The following is a 19271-nucleotide window of genomic DNA, read 5'->3' as shown; positions in this document are numbered from 1 at the left end:
CTGGAGGAGTATATAAGCTAAAATGAGAATTTTATTTTTTTTTTTCCACCTTAAGAACTGACAATTTCTGGAAAGTGTGCAGCCACAAACCTCAGTAGCAAAGTGATGGATGGGCTTCAGGAACACGTGGCCTTATTAGCAATTCTTTCACTTTGAGTTCATGAGCTGTATCTAGAAGTTCCATGGAGAAACCCGAACCCGTGAAGTATGTGCCACGGTCGCTAGAAAAAATAGGGTCCACTAGGTGGCACAAAGACACCGTTTAAAAGCAAGGAGCAAGCCAGCAGGTGCCTATTCAACATTTTTATTTATGCAAAGCAAATGGGTACAAATAAAGATCGCGCATACAGGTACAGTCCAGTAACCCACACATCTCTTCTCAAGCAAAACCAAGCTCAGACGTCAACGTGCTCCTTTGGACTTAGAGGCTCAACGAAAACCTCCTCCAAGAGCAGTACCTGCTCCTGCCAAACTTGACTTTGGCCGACGAACCACGCTTTTGTTTGCATTCAGGAAAAACGGCTGTCCCTGCTCAGCAGTATTAAAACCGAGGAGAAGCTGCCACTGCCATTCTCATTTTTATCACTTTATTTGCCATCATACCATACTAGTTAGTTTAAGCAAACAGTCTAATCCCTGCACCACCACCTTGAAATGGTAAAGGACCACCGCGGACAAACCTGGTGGAGCAGCTCTGCTCAGATGACGTTGAGCTAGCAGCACACACAGGTGGGACAGGCAACTCTCATGTCATAACTTCCAAAACTCACCATCTACCTGAGCTGTAATGTACACATCTAATATTGAGCAAAACAATGACAATACAATTATTTTTTATACTCACAGTCTTAAAAAAAAGTCAGAGATCATAGTATAGATAATAAAGGTCGATTTCACTACAGCTGGATAGGCACTTACCTAATCACACTACTGTTGGTGTGATTAGGTAAAATGTCCCAGTCACAGAACTGGTGCCCCTCTGGAGACCATCTAGTCCAACCCCTTGCTCAGACCAGGGTCATCTACAGCAGGCTATCCAGGACTGTCCCCCACCGGGTTTTGAATACCTCCATGGATGGGGACTCCACAACGGTCAGCCTGTTCCACTGTTTGACCACCCTCACGGAGGAAAAAAAAAAAAACCAAAAACCACAAAACAATTTTTCTTCTGTTTAAATGGAAATCCCTGTATTTCAATTTGCATTTTCAATTTGTCTGTTGTACCTCCCCTGGACACCACTGAGCAGAGCCTGTCTTAATCTTTTTGCTCCACCCATCAGGTATTTATGTATACGGAGATGTTCCCTGCTGAGCCTTCTATTCAAGGCTGAACACCCCCAGCTTGCTCAGCCTCTCCTCATGTGTGAGATGCTCCAATCCCTCAATCACCTCCGGGGTCCTTTGCTGGACTCACGGAGAACGCCCATGTCATGCTGGGAGCCTTACAGATGACACCGTGCCCTTGGGTAAACCGTGCCTGCCCTACCAGGTGGGAGCAGCCCGTACCCAAGCATAGGGCAGCCACTGTGCAAGGAGCGCCCCATGCACTGGTGGATGTCGTGACAGAGAGAACACTGCAGCCTGCCAGAAGATAGAAGGGTGGGTTTTTTCCCCTTTGTTACTAAAACAGTGCCGGTAACACACCAGTGTTTCAGCTGTTGCTGAAGAGTGCTTGCACAGCATCAAGGCTTCCTGTCTCGCCCCATTTATACTGGGGGATGGATGGTAAGACTTCAGGTCCAGGAATCGATACTGCTGCAGCTATTATCTTTGTGCTGCCCAAGAAGGCTCAGAGGATGAAATGAAACTGGGACATCTGTATACATAAAGCTAAAAGACCTGAGTACCAAACCTGTGCACAACTGGTTTCTTACACTGTTAAGAGCGAAAAGGAGAGAGTATTAAAATTCTGTCCCAAAGGATGGTTTAAAAAATACAAGTCTGTGGTCATCTGGTTTCATTTAGGAATAACAGCATTTAAATAGCTCAGGCTTGCCACATACACACAGTTTTCTGTATAAAATACTGTAAGTTGAAAGACTGAGGCCCTAATCTTAACCTTCCTTAATTAGCATCACACAGGAATCTCAGTGTTTCCCAGATTTAGGGCCACAGAAAAGTTAAAACTGGGTTTTTCCAACTGAACCCTAGAATTGCTCATTTAACTGTTAGGTTAATTATCTAAATTTTAGGGACATCCTACTAGAAAAAAAATTCTAAGAATTTCTTAAAGACACATTATGATAATTTTAATTGAACAATTTAGGTTTTACTATAAAAACCGTTCTTCCATTCTCTCCAGATTTGTTTCTGACAATACAGTTTCTTTGTTGTGTAGAGAAACAACCCCAATGATTATTGCTTTTCCTTTGTTATTTTTCTAACGTTCTTTTTCCTCTGTCCCAACTGCAGATAACAACAGAAGACTGGCAACTTGAGTAGTCAAGACTCTTCCCATGATTTCACGTCTGCCCCACTCTGCTTTCAACTCACCCCAGCTAAGGACTGAACAGGTCATGAGACTTCCAGGATTCCTTTGATCTTCCAGAAGGCAAGGAGAGCACAGGAGCTTCTTGGAGCCAAGTCCAGGAGAGTCATCTTAATATCCTGACCCATAAAAGGCTTGTTTCATTTGTTTCACACATGATATATATGGCAATCCACAGATTTAAATCTTCCACAAATTTGTGCTTGTTTTATACTTCATAAAACAAAATACTCAATTTTAAAGCAAAGCGGTGTAACTACTACTTTTATTCTACTTGCTTACAAAAATGCATACAAAATAACAGTAAGAGAAGGTAAAATGACAGCTTTACTAAAGTCTGAATATTGGTAGTGTTTTAGTTTTAGAAAGCCTCACAGGCTTTGGTCACCAAAATGATAACAGTTTTGCTACCACCTGCGCTCAGCAATCCACTAGCTCTTCCTAATTAATATTAATGTAAGAATTATTTAATTGAATTGCTACGATTTTAATTGTAATGTCAAAGTATCTATGTTTTGGTAAGATGGAATACAATATTTTCAATCAAATAGAACACTTATTTTTTTCTTAATTTAGGTTCCAACTTAAAAGAGTTTATATAAAAAAAAAGGTATTTAGAAGTCACCACTGAAGCCCTCGAGAACAGAACATGAGTTCTTTCCTCATTCATACTGAACTGCTTCATCCTGAATAATTAACATCAATTAGCATCAGTAGAAACTACTGACTTAATTACAAACAGTATTAACGCATAACTAACATTTAGAAATGACAGCCTCCCCATTCCTGTAACTGGCAAATAAGAGACTTAAAAAGTATGGGATGCACCCATGTTATTTAAAACATTTTTACTTAAAACAATTTCTTCCAATGGCTCAGAAGCCTAATGTGGTACGAATATTTTCAGGTACTTCTCAATTGGTGTTCTAAGTTGTTTTTAATTAGTAAAATTTAATACATATAGACACATACGAGATAACTGACAAAACACAATATATGAAAAAATATATCTATACACCTTGCAACAGTAATTATTTATCTATGGATATATGAGACAATACTTCCAGTTAACACAATATTTTTATAATTTCTAACTGTAATAATCAGTGTAAAATAGACAAAATCTGAAAACAAAACAAATATCTTTTTCCCATGTCATTTAAGATGTTGTTTACACCTTAGAGATGCTTGCAATGCCAGCTAGAGATCACAGGGTTTTTATTCAGTGTCAGGCAAGCAGAACACTACCCGTCGGCCAGTGCAAGGATGTACAATAATACATCCTCCCACTTCTAGTCCTCTGCATGATACTTATGAATACACATCATGTCAACCCGAGTGGTCAGTAACTATTACAAAACTGTATATGTTCTTGAATAGAAGAATGATTTGATACACAATTACCTGCACAGATGGACTTCAAGAACATATCATTAGATAGTGATTGCTAATCACATCTTACCCCATAGCCCAAATTTGAAATGCCCCTCTGCTAAACAGGCCAGATATTTTAAAGATTAGTTCTCACTGCACTTACCTCATAAGTGTGTCACAACATAAAGGTCTGTGTCACCTTTCCAAAAGCTTGACAGGAACTGTGTGAAGGAGTCCAGGTTTTTTCTGATCTCTTAAAGAACAGAATTTGAAAAAACTCCAGATATGATCAAAAAATTTGAATATAAAATATTTCAGAATTAATTTTATAATATTTAAAGGACTTCAATACACCTTTAAAAATATAATTTCTCTCTTCACTTTTTATTTAATATTGGGATAATATTTAAAATGCAATTTCACACAAAGATTAAACAAAAGGAGATGAGTAGTTATTAAAGGATAAAATTTAATACAGAATAACTGATACATTTTTTTATTAAGAAAAGGTACAGTAAACAAAATGCATTCACAAAATAGATAATCAATACTTTTAACTATCATGAAAAATTTCCTGTAAACAAAAAACACTTGTTAAAAGACCAAGCACAGGAAATCATCGTAAGTATAAAATATACACTGGCTCAGCATTTTTAAGACAATCACGCATGTTATTCAATGTTAGCTCACACCAAGATGAACAAACTTCTGTAATCATATGAAATAAGTAAACAGAAATAAAATAGTAAAATGAAAACAAGAGATTGGCATATCAAGTACTCATTTCCTTTCTATAATAATTATGTTTGCAAAATAGTAACAAAACTTTGCCAGTCTTGAAACAAAACCCACCAACCAGCCAGCAAAAAAAGTCACCCCAGCCAGTGGGGAAAGCAGAATTTTGCAAAGTTTATTACTTCACCAATTCTCAGAAATGTCAAAGGCAATCACCGCTTTGAAGAAAACAGAGGTAGAATACAAGTCAGCCTTCATAACTAAAAATAAAAGAAGTTCTTGTAACAAGGTAATGCTTCAGTTGCTCACATACTGGTTATTCCTTGAAGGTCACATTTCTAGTGGAGAAAGAAAATATTTGAGAATAAAAGGTATCTATTACATTTTACTACTAAATATTAGCATAGAAAGTAATAATTAGATTTGGCCTCCTAGTATTCTCTTCTGTTATTCCTGAATATCAACTATTAGCATATCACCTAAAACTCTACGTTCAGCTTATTGACACATTGTACAAATGCTTAACAAAGTAAATGTGACATGGAGGAAGATAATATTTTTTCATATTTAATCAGATTAGAGAAAAAGACAGTTGTAACATGACAAAACAGTAATTACAGAGCACACTTTACTGTGGTAAGCTCCCAGGAAGCAATAAATCAGTCAGGTGGAAGATGCTGATAGTACTACTGAGATCATTCTAATGTAATAATCCACCGATAGGTTTAAAAGCCAAGATAGTAAAGAAAAATTAAACTGTATGCAAATTCAGTTGTTAAAAACCGTTTTCTTTAAAAATACATACTTCATGAAAATGGGCTATTTTCTGATAAGATATGGTACAGAGCTGTCACTGTTAAAACTAAGGATGCAAATAGTAGGATAAAAAGAGTTCATTATATGGTATTCTTCAAGTATAGCAACTGAACTATTTTTATCGCTCTTGCGACTTCACGTAAAGCAAGGAAGACTAAAGACTATTTCATTCCCGCTATCAAGATCTCATTTGCTACAGTTTCCTTTTTTTTTGCTTTATCCAAAAACTGGCAGAAGAAGAAAAAAATTACTGACAATGTGGATCATGCCATGCTGACCTCAGTTCTCAGGAAACCTGTGGTTTTGTTAAAAAAGTAAGCTTAAGAATAAGCTGTATGTATTTACCAACAAAAATAAAGTTTAAAATCTTATTAGTTTGGAATTCTGTTTCTTGGAGTTTAATAGTTTTTATTAATGATCTTTTGTAGTATACTATATAGCTGTTACAGCACACATTTCCTGAACAAATCACTGTTTATTTTTCCCTGTCCTTCCACCCTTCACTGCAGTTTATTACGCGGTATAGGACAGACAGGATATGAAATCAATAATCAGACCTGTAGCATAATGGACATCATCTAAAACAACAATGATCTCTAAAAGGACAAAAACGTCAGTGAAAATGAACAGGGCAAAGGTTGATTTGGGTTTCTTTTATATGGACTCTAGTGATCACAATCTTAGACATTCATAACATTCAATCACTAACAATGAAAAACGCATTAATTATTTTTATGCAATTGTTTTGGAGACATTTTCATCTAACGTGTAGGGTTCAAATGCATTTTAGTTAGACGCTCTCCTATGGAGTGCCTTTCCTTCATTGTTGTATCTGAGAGAATTTCATGGCATTTCTCTTAATACGAGCCACTCACTGTTCGGAGATTAACTATTTACAACAATAAATCGGCAATGTATATTTGATATAATTAATGGTAATAATAAGCAGGCAATATATATTTGGAAGCTGACAGCTGGTGCAAGGCCATTAACAAAAACAGGAAGAGGAATCCATTACATTATATAGTCTTTGGAGAGCATTTGCATCTATTACTTCCAACCGATATTTCATAGCAAGAGAGTCAACAAAAGAACTTATAACCACCTAAAGTGTGTAAGAATTTCATATAACTAAAAAAGCATTATTTACAAGCAGTTTAAACTTAACTCTTAAACCGAAGCAATCTGCTAAAATCAAATTGCTTACTTTTCAGCTGCTGCTTGATCAGCTGTCCTTAAAACAGTACGTTCTGGAGAATGTGAGGGAGACCTCATTGTTGAGCTGAGAGGAGATGAAGCACGTAACGATGATGTAGAGAGACCATGTCGACGCATTTCTTGAATTGCACGCTCTCTACCAACAGATAGCAATTTCAGTTACATAACACTTTGGTACTACAGGATGTTAAAGGATGAAAAAAATTCCTCCCCCCCCCATTTTTACTTGGCGATTTTCACAATACTTTGCAAAAAGCCTTGTTTTCTCTTAACGTCACCCAACTTCTTTTTTTCATAAGAAGGAATTATTTTTTTAGATGCAATGGTAAACTCACAAAATGTATAAGGGAATTCAGAATTGAAATTCAATATTGAAAAAAGCACAGTTTTAAAGGGAGAAAGAAGAAATGAGCAGTCACCTCACTGAAAAAAAAGCATCTTACCGTTCAAATCGTTCAGTTGTCAGTTGCCTTTTTAAAACATCACAGTCAGTCTGTAGCTGTGCAACTTTACTTCGAAGTATGGGAACCTCTCTATTACAGCTGCTTCTAAAAAAAAATCATGAGAAGCAACAGTTTCCTTTGAACACTGTCAGCTAGGAGTATAGACAAATTAGAGCAAGATAAAACAAAAATAGATACTGAACATGTCTTCACACAGAACCAAATCAAAGACAAATTACAGTGAAAACCAAGTGAACCCAACAGAATGTTTCTGGAAGAACCTAAGCCGAGAAAGAAGTGAGAAGCTGTTGAGCCTCTCACTACATCCTTACTACAATATATAATGTTCTTTCCTGGAAAGATAAACACAAACATGTTTTATAAACACAGACAAAATAAGTAAATCCTTAGTTTATTGATTTACTCTCCTTTGTTGCAATACAAGATCCTTTTTATACGTAGACTTAAAAAAAGAAGAAGCAAGCAGGAATTATCCACAAAAAAATACAAATATATACAGCTTCAGTAAAAACTGTATCAAGTAGGCTGGAACTATCTGGGTAGCAATGAACACAACTGAAGTGTATCTAAGTAAAAGCTGTATTAATGCAAGCTCAGACCAACAAAAGCCAGAGTCTGAAAGTTTATCAACTACACCCTTGATGTTCCGGCCCAACTGTTTTAACTGCAACAATCAAAATAAAAAGCTGCCTTGAAAAAAATCTGAAGTGAGATAATTAAATATACATCTTAGAAAACCATCAGCTTGGATGACTCAATGTTTGTTTGCAAAAAACATTGATTGCATTATAAAGCAAGCAAAAAAACAACAACAAAAAAAAGTAATTGAGTGTAAAATAAGTTGTCTAAACCAGAATCTAGACAGCTATGTTATTCCATAGATTCTTCAAAGCCAATATGAGGTGGAGTGTTCCAAAGTCAGCTCTGGAGAAGCAAAGATGTACTAGTTTATGGCTAAAGCACTGGAGTTGAATTCTGAAAAATGAGTTCCATTCCTAGCTCAGTCACAGACTTCCTTGTCTGGTACCCGCTGACCTCTGACTCCGGGAAGATGCAGACTACTCAAGAAATTTGATCCAAAAAGAACCGCAGAATGTTTTTTCCTTTGTTTCCTATTCATCAGTAAAATTCCTAGAATGGCATCTTGAGATGGTATGTTGAGAACAGACGCAGAAGGTAAGTGGTCTCGATGATATATTATTCTAAGTCCTTCAGAGACAGGCATATGCTTTCAGGATGGAGGCAAGAATTCAGGGTCCAATATCATTATTGTAAAATAAAGAAAGCAAGCAAACAATTTTGTGAGTTCTGAGGTTATTCCACGTCAATGACATTTAAACAAAATTATGATCATGAAGTAGATTACTCCAAAAATAAGAAATATTTTAATTTGGAACCCCTATGCACAGCACTCATCATATAATAAGATTACGTGATGATACACAATATTTTCACAGGACATCTGGCTCTTTCACAGATAGCTCTCAAGAAGTGGTTTAGCTATTCAATATTCTCTGTTTATTTAATACTTAATCACAGTAAAGCCTCAAGTTCTCACTTACTGCATTATCGCCCAAATAGCGCTCTCAGTAACACAACTACTCACTCTTCACAGAGCTCAAAATTACAACACTGGAGAACTTCACAAGTCAAACTTAACTTTGAGAATCCTTCTGAAGTCAGAGGTTATCAGTACCATTTTATAGAGTGGAAGCACAGGCACAATAAGGCCAAAACTGTAAATAATGTTCAAAAATATTGACACACGATTTTTGTCAGTTAGAACTGAAATTTTGCTAAGTCAAATGATTTTTTATACTTCACAAAACACAAACATAATTGTCACATACTTCAGTCACAGCTGTGAGCATTTAAAGTTCCTGTTCTTTACACTGCAGCTACCAGAAACCTAATAGTCAGAATACTCTCCAATATAAGAACGTAAAATGTAGATCAAGAGTAAGAAATTTTGTGTTCTCTTAATAATTAAATTCTTCAAAGCCAAATAAAAATACGTCTTGCTTAAAACACAGCTGAATTAGGTTGCTTCCTGAAACCAAGAAAAAAAATCAGAACCTGGGAGAGAGGTGGTTATATATTTTGACGATTGATTATACTCTGATGCAAAGGTTAAATATCCAAATCATACTGCAATGCATACACATATTTATAGATGTACTCAACAGATAAAAAAAATTTACAAGTTATCATGGGTTGGCTGGTTGTGTAGTGGAAATAATGTCTGCAACAGATCAGCTACCTTGCCATTAGGTAGTTATGTCCATTAAGAGGTTCAGAAAGAAAGGATTTCAGTGATTGCACTAAGACAGCAGAGTTGTATCAGACAAGTGAACTTCAGGAGAAGCATCACCTCCTGTGCCTCACTGATGTGAGAAAGTCATGACCAGCAGAGAAAGTGAAGCGACTTTTCTGGAGTCAGAGAGGACAAATCCAGAGAAACTGAGTGCTTATTCTCAAGACTTTGAAAACTCAGCAAAGGCTCCTTCCTTTTCAAGTAGATTTCCTTTGGAACCCCTGTGTAAAGTTTACTGATTGTATTAAACTATGTCCACCAGAGTGCTGATTAATGAAAGTGGTATGAAAAATCTGTACAGAAACTAAGTAGACGATGCCATGAAAGGCCAAATAACACTGCTTCAAAAATCTGCTCAACCATACTAAACATCAAGAATTTGACGTTCTGAGTAAGTGTTGTCACACAGAAAAATTTTCTTTGTAAACCACGTAACACATACATACATACACTTGCTAAAACTTACAGTTTGCTCTCAGCCAGTGTTAGCTTGTCTTTCAGTAACTGAATTTCAGAATCTTTCTCATGGGATGTTAAACGGTTCTGAAATTCTTTGTCTCTACTAGTAGCCAGCAACATTTCAAGGTTCTGAACAGTAAGTCTCTCACTGGATAACTGCTTTTTCAGCAATTCAGCTTCTGATTTTATATCTTCTAATTCACCTAGAACCTAGGGCACAATTTTATACATTATTAATACACTGGTTTATAAACACACAGTTCTCTTGTGAAGGTTATTATCAAAACTCTAATGATTAGAAGTTTCATAAAAATTAATAGGAAACTGAGCTCGCACAACAAATTAAAGCCTACAATTATTTAAAACTATACTTAGTTAAAAACTATTCAAGCTGTACATCTGTCAAACGTTTTACTGGGAGATGGAAAAGCTCAGGTAAGTACCCAGAACACTAATTGGCTTTTAACAGCAGTAGGTTTTGGCACAAGTACAAAAATGGTATTTACTGTATTTCAGTGTCTGACTAGTTTAGCTCACAATTAGCTTTTTGGCTTTTGCTGAAAATGTAGCAATGCTTGTTCTCCTCATCAGTTCTATGAAAATAAACAGACATTGTGGGGATGAAAACGACTGTTCTCAAAGTCTTTAATATTACAGTCACAGAAAGCCTGACCAAGTTACTAAGTAAAGATACAACAATCAGCTGTAAAGAAAAAAGTTGAGAAATTACAGGTATTTAGAACTGTTTAAAATATTTCAAAATGTTTAATGAACTTCAGCGGAATCTAATTTTCAATTTAACTGAAAAAATCCATGAGGGAAAACTATTTAATATCTAAATAAGAAGGGCACTATTCACTTGTTATGAAAATTTGAGCAAATGAACAGTACATAAACCCCAAAAAATATAATTAGTCTTTGTGGCATTGCAAAAACTACTGAAGCCACATTTTATAGAAATAATGAATGAAAAACTCCCTGGTTTTGTAAAAAAAATCATGGATATAGATCTGTGTACTGCAAAATTTATAATTTATATACAAATGCAAAACAAGTGATGCAAATTGACTTATCTTGCTCTCAGAAGTAATTCTGTTCTGCAAAACCATTAAAAGCAAAGGAAAATATTGTATTATAGTAAATTGAATTTGCCTTTGCTGCTTACCCTTTCATAATCCATGCTTTTGGATGTCAGCTGTCGAGACAGAAGTTCTTTGTTAGACTCAAGTTTCACACAGAGTTCCCTTACGGAAGCCAGGTCCGCCAACACAGAAGACTTATCCTGATTTTCACGTTTAATATCCTCTTCCAATACGGACATATTTTTTGTAATGGAGGAGATCTGAGATTCATATGCTTGATGCGCAACGATATGCTAAACAAAGACAAATATGGATACCCATTCAATGTTAAATGTTGAGTTAACAGTTTTCTGTTGAGTAACAGGGTTTTAATACTTTTTTCCCCCCTTCAAAATTAACTTTCCCTATAAAATTGACTTTATATCACATTCCTTTCCTCTTTTCTACCTAAATCAAAGCTAAGAACAACTAATAAACCACTTATGCAATTTTTAATCACCATCATCTTAAAAAATGATACAAGTACCGTGTAAGAGTGGAATAAGGCTGGACTCCAGCTTCAGAAGAGAATTAGAAGCTTAAAACCCCCAAAACACAATCTATTTTTCACTCAGCTTAAAATATTAAACTCTAACTTTTTTTAGGCTAATTAAAAGCATGAGACAATATATGGTCAATCCACAACTATTTTACTCCAAAACTTCCTTGATCTCCATGAAGTTATTGCTTCTAAAATATAAACCTCATTATTTTTTATGCTATTGGTTGAGTTTTCAGAATTATGGAATCCTGATTCTGAATTTGGACTACTACACCAGATTTAGTTCAGCCAACAATGCTTCAAATACATTTCTTTGAAGCTTTGAATGAAGTAAGAACAAAGCTTACAAAATACCCATAAAGCTAGCTGGCAAAAATATTCATAAAGCTATATGCTAATATTTTGAAGCAAGTAAACTAAAGGTTCTTACAGAGACAATAATATAACAGCAATTATCACCCAACAGAAGAGATCTAAGTATTAAATCTAAGCATTAAAATATATGCTGTGATTCTAATTTTGAGAAAGCAGGGAAGGGAGAAGCAAAGTACATATAACCAACATCAGTTACAGTTTCAAAAAAAGCAGCGTTCACATTTGAAGCATTCACACATAGAAATTAATTTCCCATTAAAGCATTAAAAAGAGTATGTTGACTTCATTAAAGCACCACTTTCCTTGACAGAATTTCATTGCACAAGTTATTACCCCTTGAATCTCTTTTTCCAGAAGTTCAACTCTCTCCTGGAGATGTCTCCGATCTGTATCTACAGAAAGGAGTTCAAGTCGTATTGAGCTGCTTTCTCCTTCAGCTTGATGAGCCTTCATTTCCCAGTCTTCAGCTTGTGTATGGAGCATTCGGAACTTCTCTAACAATTCTTGGTTTTCTTTTTCCTAGATGAAACAGGAAGTCACTCTGCAGTGATGAACTGACCTTTAAGTTGCTTGATCTTATTTCATGCCTACTCCTGACAAAATCTCCACCCCACCCACCCCCCACCCCAAAAGTAGACCTTTCTCCATTTTATTAATCCCAGTATCTGGCAATTCCTGAAGCGTCATCACTTTTGTCAGTCCAAATAATAAATAAATAGTGATGGCATTCAGTTTTATTAAGTGGAAGTATTCACACTTAGCAGTTGTTAATGAGTCTCAAAGCTCCCAGGAGAGTGGTTATTTTGGATCTCTCTGCACTGTCAAGGGTCACACTACTGAGATGTACTGATCCTAGTGCTGTTTTTTCCAAGAAATTCCAGAAAGAGTAAATTGTCAGCTCTTTTACTTACTGCTATCTTACAAATACTTATGTTACAGTAATGCCTGAAAGACTGACAACCTATTTGGGCATATACGCCTAAGTAGTGTATTGTAAAAGTACAAAATTGCAAGCTTTAATGCTTACAAGTTATGCTGTGATAGAATAAGTGTTATCTGTGAATTTTAATTTGGCCCAAGTGCAAGTGCATACTATAAGGCAGTGATTTTTATTTTTTTCTTTATTTAGCTTCATTCCCTTCTTCCTCTGTTCATGTAATGCACAGTGGGATAAGCATGTTGCTAGTATGAATCACATTTATTTAATGAGGAAGGCTACTGGTTTTGAAATTCCTTCTGTGTTTCCTGCAGCACTTGGAAGGTGCAGACAGAATGAGGCAGGGCATTAAGAAGCAGAAATTCATGATTAAGCAAGTGAACACTGTGCAGAAAAGTAAATCCTTGTTCTCACAGGCAACATCTGGATGCAAAAGTAGACAAATTCCTGAAACCAACCTTTTGTAATTGATTGGTCACTGGCTGTACATGCTACAGTTTCTTGGTACCTGACATGAATAACTGGATTCTTATTTTCCAAAGATCCACACCTTTAGCTGAAGTGCTTTAGACATATGTTATAAAATTCTTAAACACTAAACTTCAAGTGTCTCAAATTGAGAGTTCTAAGCTAATACACTACTGACCTTGATTTTTTTGCTATGCTTTAGCTTCTACTTGTAAAAAGTTGAATTTACATGCATTCATCTAGACATGCAAGTCAAAGTCAGATCAAAACTCATTCTTTCCTATTCAAAGTCACATAATAAATTTGCCAGTTCATGTTGTCTTGACATATAATCATTTAAAACAAATAGATTTAAGTTTCAATTCACACACATCACACTTCTGAATCAAAGTATCAGGACAAAACACATTTAACAAGAGCACTGTTTTGTCGGTACGGCAAAAACTCTGAACTCTACATTCATAGAGAACACATTCCTCCCATGTGCTATTTTTACACTTTTCTGCAGAACTACATACAAAATTTCTGGTTTTAAAAAGTGCAAAATATTAAAAACCATCATATAAGCTGCTTGATGCCTACAACTGTGAAAGAGTACCAGATATTTACTAGTTGCCTTATTGAAACTCAAAGCAAAACAACATTCAAACATGATTTGTTTGTCATTCTCGAGTGTTATGGCCAACTGAAAATAATCAATGAAATTGTGATGTGCCAGAATTTATTAGTGCTTCAGGTATAATAAGGTTTTATATGAATGCACTAGTAGCTTGAAATACTGCACAGGAAAGAAGGAAAAAAAGAAGGAAATGGGACAGGCAGGTAGAACGGGACCCAACCCATACATTTCTTACTTTGACTATTGTATCCTAATGATAATGTGCTATACTCTAAAATTAATGGATTTATTGAAAGCAGTAATAACTGCCTACAGATTATAGTTTTACCTTTGAAGCCATCAAGGTCTCAAATCTGGAAACTTCAGTTATATAATTATGAACCCTGGTTTTCATTTCTTCTTTTTCACGTATCGCATCTTCAAGCTCAGTACTGATAGCCTAAAAAGATTACATAAAGGCAAAACAGTGCATTGGAATAAATTAATCATGATATATTACTGTATCAGACTAAACCAAAATAATGGCATATGCTCTAGATTTTATTATCTTCTACTTTTTAAGTAATTTAGTCAAATCCCTTTGGGATTTGTAGGGTTCAAAAATATCCTCTATTACCTCATATACACCAAAGAATTTCCCAGGCAAGAATAAACACAGAAAACAATGATTATCATACCAATTCCTAAAATCTGTAGCTTCCCTGATGACACACCCTACTGATCTTTGGAAAATTCAACATATAGATGTTTGGGAGCTGGGATTCTTCTAGCCTTAAGACTCACTGTCCCTGAGCAAATGAAAGTTTTGTGTCACTAGAAAATCAACTTTATAACAAAAGAACATTTATTTTAAAGAAGAATTGCAAGATAAAATAAGTAAATACATTATTAAGATCATATTCAGACATCAAAAATGCACCACAGAATTTGTTTGAAATGTTGGAACTGCTAACTCTGGCCTTCTCAGGTTCAGCTCTCATCTTTCTCCGAGTCCTCTAGCCCACAGAGCCAAAAAGGCAAGTATCACCTTCTATCCTCACTATCAAATGTGGGAGAAATAGAGGATATTGTCTCATTTCTTTCTCTTCTTTCTGTGATATATTAATATTCATTAACACAGCCTTTTCACTTTGTCCCCGATTTAGCATATGCTGAAATCAGTCTGTTTGTCTTTGTGGTAGCCTTCCCAAGCACACTGGGAAAACTTTAGTCAGCACATTATGATAATATTTATTATGGTGCACAAAACCAACTCATTATTCCCCAAACGACATGAGGGATTAACAAGACCGAATGGCTTTCCAATCACTTCAGGCTCTCCAAGCCACATATCCCAGACCCAGAGAATTCCGAGGAAGACGAGATGGAGCAATGATGATTGCGAAGAGTACAAATGGACATACACAATATAAGCCCCTTATGCTGCTGAAAGAACGAGCCTTACACACCAGCAGTTGGTTTAACTTGTGAACCCCTGGAGAACATCTCAAGATGAAGATGTCACAATAATAATAATAATAATGATACTCAGTTTATTTCACTGAATCTCTCAACTATTTCTGTCTGGCAGAATTTTAATTTAACGCACACCATCAACTTGAAAGAGCTCATCTTTCCATAAAATACTCAATGATACCCTATGGAAACAGGTAGTTCCCCAAGGCATTAAAGATTTTACTTCAATTTTGATTCCATAAGTAATGTAAATTCAAGTCATGCCTTTATAGCATGCACTTCACAAGGAAACTTATTTAGCCATCAGCAGCTGAGAGGGAAGGTAAACCTCCGAACTGGAAAGCCGACTATGAACGAATACATGAACCTACTCAGAGTCCACTGGGCAATCATAACCTACTTCCCACCTGCTTCTTGGTCTAAAGCTACTGACTGGTAGCTGTTAGCAGGGAGGTATATTATGACTCTAAAATAGCAGAGAGCTAAAGAAAGATGAAATCATATAAAACTAATACAAACAGAAATAAATAACATAAAACTCTGCAAGCAGTCAAATAAAGTACCTGAAGAGAATCTCAAAAAAAAAAAACCAAAAAACCCACACCCAACCCAAAAAACCAACCCCCCCCCCCCCCCAAAAAAAAAAGCTGCACTATACAGCTGAACTCTAAGACACCACCCCCACCATGACACCTACCTTACCAATGCAAAGACAATCCAATAAGAACATTTTTCCAGGGAAATAGAAGGCACCTTTGAATTCACCATCTAAAAACCCCATACAACCTTGACACAATGGAAAGGGAACCCCTCCTGTTCCCATTGACTGTGCATCCTTACCCATTCCTGAAATCAGGAAACAAATCCAGACTATTCAGGGCTATCATACCTTAAAAATAAGTTTTCTTCAGTCCCTCTGTCTTGTAGTTTTTAAGCCCTCTTATATTTTCTCATCCAACATTAACCTTTCCAAATTCATCAGTGAAAGCAAAGTTCCTGCAGAGCAACACACATGAATGGCAACTGACCTTGCCAGAACTGGAAATTAAAAGCCTGCCAGTACCTCTTGACAGCTACCATTGCCAAGGCTCACAGAACACTAACATTAAAACCTACATTCCAAAACATTCTAATTTCAAAACATGGCATACCTCACTCAATACATCCAAGCTTCATGGAAACTAGATGGATGACACTAATGAATTCACTATGCAACAGAACAACTTCAGACGTGCTAGTAATCTCCACCCTCTCCCTTTCACCTGACTAACAACCTGGTATCTGCTTTTGCAGTTTCTTGCACTCTCTCAATAATACCTGATTCACAGATACTAAAACCCAATTTTTACCAAGTACACACCAACTACGAACTGATATAACCAATTAACATAATTTCATTATAGTATAAACAATTATATCCTAGATTTATCTTACTTAGATTTCTTTTTTAACCTGGGGAAGGGTGACTAAACCTTTCAAAAGTTTGTCTGTTTCTCCCCTGCTGTATTGATAATGCTCAAATAATTACTTCTACAATTTCTGCCCAGTTTCTTTTAATATCCCAGTGTTCAAGAAATACCAATAATTAAACATACTGAATCAAAATTAGGGATATAGTAGTTTTGATGTACCACTATATGTAAACAAGTAATAAATAGTTTAATACTTTAGTGTTATGTACTGGCTTCATACCTGGTTTTCTCTAGCCATTGTAGCTAGGTCATCTTGCAATCTTCTGTTTTCTTTCAGAGCTATTTCCTTTACTCTTCCTGTTTCTGCAAGCTCTACATGGAACGTATCAAGCTGGCGATGTAAGCTAGATATCTCACGGTCTCTGTTGCTCAGCATGTCCTTCATCTGGCTATTAAAAGAAAATCTTATTTGTTTCTTCTTATACTATACCACATACTGCTGAAAATGATCAGACATGGATTCTGGATATGCAAAAGCTTATTTTTTTTTTTTTTAAAAAAGGGTAATTCATGCTCTCTGAAGGCTGACAAACTGACTAAACAATCTAAAGATGTAAAATGTTAATATGCACAAATAAAGTCGAATGTATCTTCAACTTCGAAGATGTATCTGATAAGCCGTATCTTATTTTGCAAACAGGAATTAGACACTTGCATTCATCTGTGTTTGGTAGTGGTTACAGTATGTTAGCCATTGTATATTTTATAAACTATAAGAGATGACAGCTTACTCTTGAAAGACAACAATCAGAAGAGTAAGGAAGAGATTAACAGAAAAGTAGAAATATGTGTGAATTTAAGTGAACTTGTGTTAGTATTCTGCTCCAGATAATTCATGTATAAATGTACCAAATATTCAGTTACATTGGTTGGTCTTCAGATGCTTAAATATTGATGTTTAAATATTTTCTTTTAAAGAGCTGTAGTTTTAAAAGTCATACTTAAAAAGATGCAAGAAGGAGAGATCAGACGAAGGTCAGCATAAAACTACATAAATATATTTTAATTAAAGCTGGAAGAATTAGCTCGCCTATAATTAATAAGTGTTCAGCTCTAGGTTTTACCTGGGTCAGTCTCATAATATCTAGTGGAGTACTTAGAATGCTAAAACGCTACTTCTTAACTGAGAATTAAGAAATATTACCAATTTAGGAAAATAAATATAGCCAAACAATTGTTAATAGCTGTCTTAACAGTATCTTAGCAGCCTGCAATATAATTGCAGGGAAAGTTTCTTCAAAAGGTGTGTACATCTTTCTTGACATAGTACATTACTTGACTTAAACAGAATTAACTTAATTTCACCAAAATAACTAAAAAAGCCAGCTACTTTCACTTTAAAACGACTAGATAAAAAAAACCACTAAAGACGACATCCTAGTCTTTACTTACTCTGTTGAGGATTCCAGCTCAGAGAGAGTTAAACATAAATGAGCAATTGTTTTTTCCTAATAATAACAATAAAAAAGTTGTATTAGATATTATTACATTGCAGCATAACAGGATACTTTGTTAAAGAACTTGACATTTAAACCTTTATTTTAACCCTTCACCAACAAGTAATTGCATCTTTATACATTCAAATCTCCAAGCATCTTTTCTTTTCTGAGAAAGGATCATCTTGTCATCAAAAAAGCTGGAAGTCAGGTCTAGATTTTGTCACCTCAGTCTAGAACCTTACAACTCAATAAACACCTCCAAGTGCAAACGCAAAAAATACTTCTTCATTTTCTTGGAAGTGTTTAGGGAATACACTAACAATCATAACTAAATGCTAATGAGTTGGCAAATAAGCCTTTATATTGCCTGGGTCCAAACGTTAATGTTTGTGTGACGCCTAGAGCTCTGCACACACTTTGTTATCAAGGCAAAATGTCTTCCTAAAACGTAACTGTTTTAAAAATCCCCAGACGGACTATAAAGTGGTACTTTTACTGCACATACCTTGTTAGCTAAGTTGTCATCTAAGCATGCAATTCTTTCTGTTTTTTCATCTACAGTTTCTTGAAGACTGTCCTTTTCTTTGTCCAAAACAGTAATAGTACTTCTAAGCACATTGACTGCTTCATCCTGGGAAGTGCTCCTCTGGTTTAACCTATCTACAAATCAAAGAATAAGTACTTTCTATTTTATAAACAGGAAATAAGCAGAAAAATCACTAGCGATTACCTATTTTCTCCTCTAGCTTTACAATTTCTTCTTGAGCTGACTGCAGTTCATCCTTTTTTATGGACAATCGATGCTGTAAATCTTCAACAGACCTCTGGAGTTGGTCATTTAAGAGTCTGGAAAATCAGTATACAGTTGAAAGAAGTTTGGGACCTATTCAGGGTCATCAACTTATGGTTCTTAAGCTGCTTGAAGTGCTGGAACAGTTCCAGTGTAACCTCATGATAGGGTTGTGTCATACCAACCAGCAGCATGAGGCTGTGTCATACTAACCAGTCCTGTCCC

General features: G+C 35.7%; 1 protein-coding gene across 12 annotated transcripts in view; it reads right to left on the bottom strand.

Moving 5' to 3' along the window:
• Positions 1–4342: 4342 nt before the first annotated feature.
• The window catches only part of CEP135 (centrosomal protein 135), a 37015-nt gene continuing 22086 nt past the window's right edge, over positions 4343–19271 (bottom strand). For 7 of the 12 annotated variants that reach the window (XM_040596085.1, XM_040595984.1, XM_040596063.1 and 4 more), the window contains 11 exons: positions 18987–19102; positions 18762–18916; positions 18210–18265; positions 17038–17206; positions 14219–14329; positions 12200–12385; positions 11034–11243; positions 9876–10078; positions 7075–7179; positions 6621–6767; positions 4343–4935 (listed from right to left, as the gene is read on the bottom strand). In XM_040596085.1, coding sequence (XP_040452019.1) covers positions 4914–4935; positions 6621–6767; positions 7075–7179; positions 9876–10078; positions 11034–11243; positions 12200–12385; positions 14219–14329; positions 17038–17206; positions 18210–18265; positions 18762–18916; positions 18987–19102 — 1480 coding nt within the window. In that variant the 3' untranslated portion in view covers positions 4343–4913. Of the gene's footprint in view, positions 4936–6620; positions 6768–7074; positions 7180–7470; positions 8324–9875; positions 10079–11033; positions 11244–12199; positions 12386–14218; positions 14330–17037; positions 17207–18209; positions 18266–18761; positions 18917–18986; positions 19103–19271 lie in introns of those variants that run through there. The other 5 variants (XM_040596017.1, XM_040596028.1, XR_005828139.1 and 2 more) reach the window with 5 other exon arrangements.

The sequence above is a fragment of the Falco naumanni genome, chromosome 1 (genome assembly GCF_017639655.2).
Source record: "Falco naumanni isolate bFalNau1 chromosome 1, bFalNau1.pat, whole genome shotgun sequence".
Classification (NCBI taxonomy): domain Eukaryota; kingdom Metazoa; phylum Chordata; class Aves; order Falconiformes; family Falconidae; genus Falco; species Falco naumanni.
This window is presented reverse-complemented; position numbering and strand designations above follow the sequence as displayed.